The sequence below is a fragment of the Neoarius graeffei genome, chromosome 8, assembly GCF_027579695.1.
Source record: "Neoarius graeffei isolate fNeoGra1 chromosome 8, fNeoGra1.pri, whole genome shotgun sequence".
Lineage (NCBI taxonomy): Eukaryota > Metazoa > Chordata > Actinopteri > Siluriformes > Ariidae > Neoarius > Neoarius graeffei.
Genome location: NC_083576.1, coordinates 28,209,436 through 28,221,669, shown reverse-complemented (window position 1 = coordinate 28,221,669; position 12,234 = coordinate 28,209,436). Strand labels below are relative to the sequence as shown.

At 39.8% G+C, this 12,234-nt stretch overlaps 1 protein-coding gene across 1 annotated transcript in view; it reads right to left on the bottom strand.

The window, feature by feature from the left end:
• nexmifb (neurite extension and migration factor b) overlaps nucleotides 1-2,250 on the bottom strand; it is a 31,355-nt gene extending 29,105 nt beyond the window's left edge. The window contains exon 1 of the mRNA XM_060926877.1: nucleotides 2,175-2,250. Within this exon, the coding sequence (XP_060782860.1) occupies nucleotides 2,175-2,250 (76 nt within the window). The remainder of the gene's footprint in view (nucleotides 1-2,174) is intronic.
• Between the last annotated feature and the right edge of the window lie 9,984 nt (nucleotides 2,251-12,234).

Genomic DNA, 12,234 nt, shown 5'->3' with positions numbered 1-12,234 from the left:
TAGCACCATTTAGTTTTCTGATATTTCCAGTGTCTCATCCTTTCTCTCATCTGACATAACATAACACCAAAGCTCTTAAATTCCAGGGGTGTAGAGCAGCGTTTCCCAACCTTTTTTGAGCCACGGCACATATTTTACATTTGAAAAATCCCACGGCACACCACCAAACAAAAATATCACAAAAATGTAATTTTTATATATATATATATATATATATATATACACACACACACAGGAAAATTTTGAAAAATAAGGCCTTACAAACCACTTTTCCTGCAATCTGAGCTGTAGTAGATAAAAAAAAAATCTGTATTTTTTATATATTTACATGAAAATATGTTTCAAATCAATAGGAGTATTGTTTGAATTCAAAATAAAATCACATTATACATTCAAGGGTATGGTTATAATTCATGATGAACAAAAATGACAAACTAAATTCACATTAAACTTAATTAATAGAACTTATCAAAATGTTCATATATTAAATAAAATTTCTTAGGGTGACTGACCTTTTCTCCCCATGTCCTCATTAGTTGCATATGATTTCTTCAAAAAGTATTTTGAAATAAGTTTTCAAAACTGTCAGCATTAATTCAGATTTACTGACTAACTATCATATGCATGTTCAATGTATTAAATCAAAAGAATGCTAAGTTTATGGGATAATGTCTATGTACACTTTATACAATTATTTATAGTTCACAGTCACTTCTCATTTTCATTTGATCATTTCGATGACTTCTTCAGCTTTTTGGCCAAAGACAAAAGCTTGTCAGTCCTCTCTTTTGTAAGAACTGTTATGATTGGCAAGAGCATGATAGCCATCGATGTTTTGGCCAATTACATTGTAGATAACATGTATTCTACCACGAGACTTGGCGAGACTAAAGATGGCGAAAATGTAAACATGCAACATCGTTGTAGGAATGAATTACGCTTGAGTATCACGAAGGAACATACCCCAACCCCCTCAATAAATGAAAAAAAACTCTCAACGGATTTGGCATAATATAAAAAGGTCGATTTTTTACTCAGAAAAAGCGGAAATCCGCCGAAAAGCGGAAAACTCTCATCCCTGCTATCGCTATCACTGCTGTCACACCCGAAGCATTACTAATTCTATTGTTTGAATGGCAACAGGTAGATACACAGGTCAAAACTGTCAGCATTAATTCAGATTTACTGACTAACTATCATATGCATGTTCAATGTATTAAATCAAAAGAATGCTAAGTTTATGGGATAATGTCTATGTACACTTTATAGCTACCTGCTGCCATCTATTGGAAGAGTATTTAATTGTTCTGCCGGTCACTATACGTCGCTGGCATAGACAAATGAAGACAAATTATTTGCAGTAAATAAATAATTTTTGGAACAATTAAGTGAAATTGGATAATGTCCCACGGTACACCTGATGATCTCTCATGGCACACTAATGTGCAGCGGCACAGTGGTTGGGAATCACCGGTGTAGAGAACACATTATGTGTGAGTAAGCAACTACCAGCATTTGTTAAAGCAGCTGTCAGTCTGGTCCTTAATGGTCTCTGGCATTTGTGAATGGTGGCAAAAGATCAATTTATTCACACCAGATTATGGAAATGAGCATTGAGAAACTGTTCCCCTGAAAAAAAGGGCTCTGATCAATGGTGCTGTTTTTCACTTGGTCAGATTGAGGACGTGCTCCAGTACTTATCTTTGTGACTACAACAGTAGGGTTGGCTCAGCTCTGAGCTCCAAATCCCTGAGCTTGTATCGAGTAGGGGTTGCTCATGATAAACAAAAGCCTGACAGGCTTATAGATATAGTGTAGAGATGCTACCATACCTGCACTGGAGCATGTGACTGTATGCCAAGTGAAAAAGGGAGCCAGTGAGCTAAGACTAATGCCACAATTAGATAACTCCAGGCTGGAGAAAGTGGAATGTCATGGGAGCTGCACTGCCTTAAAGCATTTTCAATTTTTGTTCTTCATTTAACAAAAGAAAAATAGCCATAATCATCTTGAAATGGGACAAAGGTTAGAGCTGGTCTTTGGGCTGAAATATGGCACAGAGTTAAATGCTAATGGGGGCAGAAGAAAAATAAACAACAGATATCAGGTTTTCAACAGATTTCAGATTTTTGTAATCAGAGTAACTTTTTTTTTTCCTTTTTTTTTGGCCTTACCGGTCTGGTCCAATGCATTGGTCTGCACTGAATTCAAAGCCGGCACAAGGAGACCGGTCTCCTTTAGGACATCCATCAATGAGAGAGGGTGTCACTCTGCTTATGCATCATCTCCACTGTCCTACCTGAAGACAATGGACAACAGATGTCAAATACTCAGTCTGGTTAATTCTGGCACATTTACATTTTCTATTTTTAATGTGTACTGTCCATGTCAAATAAATCTTAAATAAATAAAAAATAAATCAGTAAAGAAGCAAACAGGACTTGATTTATCATTTTGAGTGAACATGTCCTTTGGCTACTGTAACAACTGTATCTATATAAGCTATTGGTAGAGAGTAAAGAGAGTTGATTTTTCAGTATGATGACCTGTGCAGTGATTTAACTAAGTTTCTACAGTGTCAAGCACCTGAGTCATTCCCAGTATTAAGTTTGTAAACAGATGCTTCTACCATCACCAAGTTAACACAATATAACATTTTCCACTCAATTTCAACTTGACATTACAGTGGTTAACCCCAGGAGCCTTGTATGTAAATACAGATTTCAATTTATTATAAATCAAATAGTTGGGCGCATTGGCCTCCTAAGGTAGCGAATTAACACGCACTGAAGTAGCGAATTAACACGCATGTGAACCATGGAATGGAATTTCAGTTACAGTATGTGAAAGCAAAATGAGATTTCAAGCAGAACCCTAGCCATTATATGTACACACACACACACACACACACATATATATGCAGTGGTGCTTGAAAGTTTGTGAACCCTTTAGAATTTTCTACATTTCTGCATAAATATGACCTAAAACATCATCAGATTTTCACACAAGTCCTAAAAGGAGATAAAGAGAACCCAGTTAAACAAATGAGACAAAAATATTATACTTGATCATTTATTTATTGAGGAAAATAATCCAATATTACATATCTGTGAGTGGCAAAAGTATGTGAACCTCGAGGATTAGCAGTTAATTTGAAGGTGAAATTAGAGTCAGGTGTTTTCAATCAGTGGGATGACAATCAGGTGTGAGTGGGCATCCTGTTTTATTTAAAGAACAGGGATCTATCAAAGTCTCATCTTCACAACACGTTTGTGGAAGTGTATCATGGCACGAACAAAGGAGATTTCTGAGGACCTCAGAAAAAGCGTTGTTGATGCTCATCAGGCTGGAAAAGGTTACAAAACCATCTCGAAAGAGTTTGGACTCCACCAATCCACAGTCAGACAGATTGTGTACAAATGGAGGGAATTCAAGACCATTGTTACCCTCCCCAGGAGTGGTCGACCAACAAAGATCACTCCAAGAGCAAGGCGTGTAATAGTCGGCAAGGTCACAAAGGACCCCAGGGTAACTTCTAAGCAACCGAAGGCCTCTCTCACACTGGCTAATGTTAATGTTCATGAGTCCACCATCAGGAGAACACTGAACAACAATGGTGTGCATGGCAGGGTTGCAAGAAGAACGCCACTGCTCTCTAAAAAGAACACTGCTGCTCGTCTGCAGTTTGCTAAAGATCACGTGACAAGCCAGAAGGCTATTGGAAAAATGTTTTGTGGACGGATGAGACCAAAATAGAACTTTTTGGTTTAAATGAGAAGCATTATGTTTGGCGAAAGGAAAACACTGCACTCCAGCATAAGAACCTTATCCCATCTGTGAAACATGGTGGTGGTAGTATCATGGTTTGGGCCTGTTTTGCTGCATCTGGGCCAGGATGGCTTGCCATCATTGATGGAACAATGAATTCTGAATTATACCAGCGAATTCTAAAGGAAAATGTCAGGACATCTGTCCATGAACTGAATCTCAAGAGAAGGTGGGTCATGCAGCAAGACAACGACCCTAAGCACACAAGTCGTTCTACCAAAGAATGGTTAAAGAAGAATAAAGTTAATGTTTTGGAATGGCCAAGTCAAAGTCCTGACCTTAATCCAATCGAAATGCTGCGGAAGGACCTGAAGTGAGCAGTTCATGTGAGGAAACCCACCAACATCCCAGAGTTGAAGCTGTTCTGTACGGAGGAATGGGCTAAAATTCCTCCAAGCCAGTGTGCAGGACTGATCAACAGTTACTGCAAATGTTTAGTTGCAGTTATTGCTGCACAAGGGGTTCACACCAGATACTGAAAGCAAAGGTTCACATACTTTTGCCACTCACAGATATGTAATATTGGATCATTTTCCTTCATAAATAAATTACCAAGTATCATATTTTTGTCTCATTTGTTTAACTGGGTTCTCTTTATCTACTTTTAGGACTTGCGTGAAAATCTGATGATGTTTTAGGTCATATTTATGCAGAAATATAGAAAATTCTAAAGGGTTCACAAACTTTCAAGCACCACTGTACATACATACTGTATGTATGTATGTATGTCTCATCTCATTATCTCTAGCCGCTTTATCCTTCTACAGGGTCACAGGCAAGCTGGAGCCTATCCCAGCTGACTATGGGCAAAAGGCGGGGTACACCCTGGACAAGTCGCCAGGTCATCACAGGGCTGACACATAGACACAGACAACCATTCACACTCACACCTACGGTCAATTTAGAGTCACCAGTTAACCTAACCTGCATGTCTTTGGACTGTGGGGGAAACCGGAGCACCCGGAGGAAACCCACGCGGACACGGGGAGAACATGCAAACTCCGCACAGAAAGGCCCTCGCCGGCCCCGGGGCTCGAACCCAGGACCTTCTTGCTGTGAGGCGACAGCGCTAACCACTACGCCGCCCCATATGTATATATATATATATATACACATACACACACATATATGTGTATTGTGTGTGTGTATGTGTGTGTGTATATATATATATATATATATATATATATATGTGTGTGTGTGTGTGTGTGTATATGTATGTATGTATGTGTGTGTGAGATGAATTTCACAATGAGAAAAAAAAAAGATGAGACTGTCCTTATAGAAAAAATTTACGTGAGTGGTTTATGAGCAGAGAAGTCAGCCACAGGGCTGAAATAATACAGTTTGCACTGTGCATTGTGTGTGCTGTCAGTGAAGGCTGCCTAAAGTGGTGGAGAGCAAGCGAGGCCCTCTGCAGTCGTTCAGTCATGCACACAATGTATTAAATGTCAGTTGAGGGATGTTGATTGTATGAAATAGCATCCCTCTGGCTTATGCATTCAACTGAAGAATAAACCAACATATAACAATGTGCCCATGGCCCCCTAGCACAAGAAATCTTCCCATAATTGGCTTTGTGTTAAGCCAGCCTGTCACTCAGCTTTTTTTTTTTAATGCTGTGTTTATTTAACCTTTACTTAACTCGGATATCCAATTAAGAATAAACTCATTTAAATGAATTAGTTATAAAATCAGTGCCTTGCCCTTCCAGCTTCAATCTTTGAAATGGCCAATTTGCTACTAATTTATTAGACATGAACTTCCTGGCCATTATAAATGCCAAATCTTTTCCAAAAGGTTTGTTTGGGGCAAAATATATCTGCAAAGTGATTTTGATATTAAACCATGACATCAAATAGACACTTATCTATATGACAGGCTTAATATAGCAAAAGTCAATTTTTGGCCCTCATTTTTATCTTCAGGTAGAACACTAGAAGAGACATCATGTATGTGTGAGTGAGAAATTCCTCGGCACACAGAGTCTCACTGGGTCAGTGAGTAATTACCATGTTGGTGTGGTAAGCCTCGTCTTTGGACATTAAGTCAATTAGACTGTTTTACATTCGTATTGTTACATTACATTTGAGAGGAAGCATACGCTTAGGGAAATTCACTAAGAGAGACAAACACTGCAAAGAAAGACAAAAAAGCTGAGTTCTCGACTTACAGAACAAGAGCAAATATGGTCATTAATGACAACAAGAATCACAGAGATGGTGCTTTTTTCTTTTCTTTTTTTGCATATCCAGACATTTTTTGTGCCAATTCTGAAAAAATGTGCACAGGATCACTAGTCTGGCAAGCCAGACTAAATGTGAATATTTAGTCTGGCCTCGATCCGTAGACATTTCCGACGGGGGTAGGAGGAACAAACCGCTGTCTTTCAAACTGTCTCTGTGCGTATAGGCCAACACTCTGACCAATCAGCGCAACAGTGACTGTGACGTAGTCAGAGCGACAGAAAGCAGTGGGGGACACCTTGAAATAAATCATTTTTCAAAATGCGTATTAATTAATAAACAGGTTCTAGATATTAAGAAGTTTGGAGATAATGACCACAAGTTTGGAGTCTGTACCACATACCGTACACTCATTTTTTTTTTCCAAGTGTTTGCTTAAACTGTTTTTGAGAGTTTTTATTTAGTGGTGTTTGGTGAAATAATTTCCCTTAAATTTAAAATAATGGGAAAATAAGAAACAATCAAAAAGTAATGTTTCAAAGCTGTTTATTAATTCTTCGTATTGCACATACTAACCCCATCCTTTTGGCTACCAGCGGAGCCAGCTGGTCAGCAAAACAGCGAAAACGTCCTTCTTGAAAAGGAATGAGTGGAGAGCCTTTTCCTGCTCATGTTTCAACGAAAACTCCAAGTCTAATTCTTCTAAAACTGATTCCAAAGCGGAGTCAAACGCGCGCTGTTCACTAGCCATAGCCATCTTTCCTGTTGTGCTTTCTCCAGCATCGCGCAGCTTTGTCGTTAGTCCTGCAAAAGCCCGCCCAAAGAATCCAAATAAAAACCTTGCGTTGTGATTGGCGGGCACGATTTGATGCCCGGGGTGTTTTTGTTTATATGGTGTGAGGCTAGACCCATTCGCTAGGCAAAAATATTTTTGGCCGCTAGGCGGGTGGGTCTAGTTTACTAGGCTACAGGATCACGATACCATTTTTTTCTCCCCTTTTTGTTGACTGTTCTTGACGAACATCTGAGATCATGTAATATTATGTGACATTAGACTAGTGTACATTATCACTCTTATAACCAGATAACACAAAATGACAGCGATGTGGATGTATTTCATGATTAATGACAGCAATCAAAGCAAAGCAGGCCACAAACTGTGCTCTGTTAAAAATTTCAGAGGAATTATTACAATATAAACAAGTGTTGCCAGGCAAAACAAACCTCGGCCGATAGCACTTATGATGAATATGAAGGAAGATATCCCGAAAAAAATAGGTACCCTATGAGTACGTGACTACTGTTTATAAATAAAATTGTTTTCTGATATCCATACAGTAAATATAGCAGTAAATGTCCATACAGTAAATATAGCAGTAGCCACAAAAATGAAGTGTAATCCAAAAATGAACCATTTAAAAATCACAGAAGTAAACTATACCAAGTGTCTGTACTTTATATTATTCTACTCTTAGCTCTTACAGTTTTCGAAACTGAAACCTCCTAACACATGCTGTCGCCATGACCGAAACTCTTATTTCCATTTCTCGGAAATGGCCTGGTGCTAGAGCTCAGTGGAATGCACTTTCCCTCTGTATAAACATGTCTGAAAGTGATTTCTTTAGTCTCGTCCATTTATTTCAAATGGTGAATCGAATTGTATACACTCACCGGCCATTTTAATCGGAACACATGTATGCACAGTGCACTACTGTTACACACTTACATTCTTACAGCACAATGACGTAGTGGCTAGCACCTCTATATGAGGCAGTAGCTGCAACAAAAACGATTTTGACCCATTTGGTGACCTTGACCGGATGACCCTCAAAATGTTGGAGGTTCTATTTGAGACCAATGCCCATCTATCCTGAAAGTTTCATGAAGATTGATCCAGCCTTTTTCCCATAATATCGTTAACAAAAAAACCAACAATAAAGAAACCCGACCGAAAACAAGTACCTTGCCCCCTGGTGGACTCCATCTCGGGCGAGGTAATAATACAATAAAATATCTTTATGCTGTTTAGAGCATGAGGGCAGCTGTGAGTGGACAGAGCCATATCAGTGAGCATGGACATAAAAAATGAGTGCAAGGTGTTGTGAACTCTACACACCCAAAGATGTGGAAATACCTCAAGAAGCACTTTGCTCATGAGTCAAGATGCATATTATAGCATCTTGTATTCATTTTTAATGACCGTGCTCTCTGACACTGCTCCATGTGCTCAAGCTGCTTACCCTTGCACTGAAACATACTGTTTAAACACCAAAACATCTTAAATACATCAATCAGCCATAACATTATGACCACTGACAGGTGATGTGAATAACATTGATAATCTCATTACAGTGGCACCTCTCAAGGGGTGGGATATATTAGACAGCAAGAGAACAGTCAGTTCTTGAAGTTGATGTGTTGGAAGCAAGAAAAATGGGCAAGCATAAGGATCTGAGCGACTTTGACAAGGGCCAAATTGTGATGTCTAGATGACTAGGTCTGAGCATCTCCAAAATGGCACATCTTGTGGGGTGTTCCCAGTATGCAGTGGTTAGTACCTACCAAAAGTGGTCCAAGGAAGGACAACCAGTGAACCAGCAACAGGGTCATGGGTGTCGAAGGCTCATTGATTCCAATGGAGCATGAAGGCTAGCCAATATGGTCCAATCCCACAGAAGAGCTACTGTAGCACATACTGCTGAAAAAGTTAATGCTGACACTGGTTTCAGCCAGCATTAACTTTTTCAACAGTTTGTGCTACAGTAGCTCTTCTGTGGGATTGAACCATATGGGCTAGCCTTTGTGCCCCATGCGAATCAATGAGCTTTCAACACCCATGACCCTGTCACCAGTTCACTGGTTGTCCTTTCTTGGACCACTTTTGGTAGATACTAACCACGGCATATCGGGAACACCCCACAAGATGTGCCATTTTGGAGACCCAGTCATCTAGACATCACAATTTGGCCCTTGCCAAAGTCACTCAGATCCTTATCCTTGCCCATTTTTCCTGCTTCCAACACATCACCTTCAAGAACTGACTGTTTTCTTGCTGCTGAATATATCCCACCACTTGACAGGTAATGAGATAATCAATGTTATTCACTTCACCTGTCAGTAGTCATAATGTTATGGCTGATCGGTGTATAAACATATTTATATACAAAGTTGATTCAATGCACATCACCATGAATTGCTATTTTAATTCTAAACATCCTGAGACTGACTTGCAATTACTAAATGAGAGATACTGTTAGTAGATGTTTGACTAGCATCATCCAGAAATGTTCAATGACTTAAAATAATCCTGATATTTAACAGAACAAGGAGCATGCAGAGGTTGAATTAAAGTGATGATGGCTGATTGTGTGATAGTGCAGGACAGCGTGCCTTAAACGCAAAGCTAACAGACCTGGACAGCAGAGTGATTCATTCAAGTGAGCCCTGAACTCATTATCTACAAAGCCTGCCATTTAGACATCCAGGTGCATAAATCCCGCTCAGCCTTTCACATTCACATCCATAATTACCATTCCGGCTTCTTGTTCATTCATAGCTTTGCACATGTGACGAATAGTGTTTCAGTGTGCCTGCCATTATTCATATACACTTCAGTAGCACCAGCAGAGATGTAGCATAAGAGAAAAGACAGGAAGAAAAGATGATCAATATTTCAGTATATCCCTACATCCAGAGGCTTATCATTATGATTTTTTAAGCCACGATGTTCTGATACAGTGATTTGAAATGTAACTACTCTGTATATGCTTTAGTGAGCAGAAAATCTTTTCTACCTGGCTTAACATTGCAGTGAGGTTTAATTGTCATAATAAAGCAAGTGAATAGTTGTTGTGGGAACTTGTGATAAAATATAAGTCTTACTTTCTCCGTTCTAAAGAATACAAAGCTTGTTGGGGACCAAATCTCCCCATAAAGATAGGAAAATCTGACAGTTATGACCTTGTGGGGATATTTGTTTGGGCCCCTTGTTTGTTACAAAAACTGGGTTTCACTTAAAAAAGAGCTAAATGTAGGTGTAGGCATAACATTAATTAGCTGAAGTAATTAGGCCCTCACGAAGATAGTAAAACAAACACGTGTATGTGTGTATAAAGCATATAAAGTGTATAAAGGTTTACAGAAGCTTTTTTTTAGTATTTTTGTCCTCTTTCCTTATTTTTCTGTCATGTCATGTAGTTACTGGCGTGCCTGCCTGTTCTTGACTTTGACTTTGTTTATAGTCTTTGGCTATACCTTTTGATTTTCAAAATAAACCCCCTATAAATAAGGACTCCTCAGATTTAATGTATTATAGAAGGCCTTGACATGCAGCAAATCTTTACAGTGTCGCCTTGATTAGAGTGACCTTCCCTTAGTGTTGTAGTACCGGTCTCGAGACCACTTTTTGAAGGTCTCAGTCTCGTTTCAGAATCAACCACATTTTTACTTGGTCTTGTCTCAGTCTCACACATAGAGGACTTGGGATTTTATTTCAAGACCGGTCAAGACCACAACTCCAGGATATCATTAAATTGCCTGTGCATTGTCTGATTTATTTATTAACATAATTACTGTGATTAGATATAAAGCTTCCTGCTTCAAATGCAACCAATAACGTGACTCATTACTAATTTGAAATTTTTGTGACTGTTAACAGTGGCACGGTGGTGTAGTGGTTAGCACTGTCGCCTCACAGCAAGAAGGTTCTGGGTTTGAGCCCAGTGGCTGACAAGGACCTTTCTGTATGGAGTTTGCATGTTCTCCCTGTGTCTGCGTGGGTTTCCTCCAGGTGCTCCAGTTTCCCCCACAGTCCAAAGACATGCAGGTTATTGGTGGCTCTAAATTGTGACAGTAGGTGTGAATGTGAGTGTGAATGGTTGTTTGTGACCTGGTGACTTGTCCAGGGTGTACCCCGCCTCTCACCCATAGTCAGCTGGGATAGGCTCCAGCTTGCCTGCGACCCTACACAGGATAAGCGGCTAAAGATAATGGATGGATGGATGGATGGATGGATGTGACTGTTAACAGCTATTACCTCTCCCTGCCCCTTCACACTCATTTCAAGAAAGTGAACGTGGGAGACAGGAGAAAAAGCTATGACTGTCTGGGAACGGGAGAATATGTCAGCCAAATCTCATCTCATTATCATCTCATTATCTCTAGCCGCTTTATCCTTCTACAGGGTCGCAGGCAAGCTGGAGCCTATCCCAGCTGACTACGGGCGAAAGGCGGGGTACACCCTGGACAAGTCGCCAGGTCATCACAGGGCTGACACATAGACACAGACAACCATTCACACTCACATTCACACCTACGGTCAATTTAGAGTCTCAGCCAAATCTTTTGTAGTAAAATTTGAGAAGTGTCTATGGTTTGCATGTTCCACATTTTATCATAAATGTGTCATGCAATGTGGGACTCACACTGGTTTGGTCTTGGTGTTAACTTTGTCTTAATCCCTGAAAATTTTGGTCTTGTCTTGGTCTTGATACATTCTGGTCTTGTTAATTACTTGGTCTCTATTTATGTGGTTTTGACAAGAACACTGCCTTCCCCACATCCACCACTCTCTCTTCCAACAGCCCCACTGGCCTCCTTCATTCAAAAACTGCTATGCAAAACATCATTTTGAAGCATGACAAAATTCGTCTACTGATAAAGTACGTTGTTTTCAAACGGGGTTCCGGGGACTGGACAGGGACACTCAGGAGACAAATATTTGAGTGCTAAGTCATGTAAGGTCAGATGTCAACTGGATTGGACTCTTTCTTCCCTGCCACATCAAGATTTGTTCATTGTTCCAAAGTTAAAGAGCAAGCTGGTACCATGTTGTGTCAGTCTGCTGCCCTGTCCAATTATGTATTTCAGGTCTGTTCACTCTGGCCCTCTACAATGCCTGCTTCATCACCATTTCCTGAGAACCCTGCTTCACTAACTACTCCAAAGAGCTCCCAATAACAGTCTGATAGGCTTCTGTCCTAAAATCCATGGTCTATGCTGCTGGACCCTTACCAGTGTCTGATCCATCCCAGGCAAAGAAACCTAAGGAACACACTGGAGTTCCAAGACCTTGTTTCAGAGGCAAATAAACAAATTATCATCTCTATCCCTATTATAATTGCTATCACCATTGCTTTCTTGATACTGTTATTGTCTCTGTTAAAGGGTATTCACTGTCCCCCATATGGATAGTTGATTTAAAAATCCCTCAATAAAGATGTTG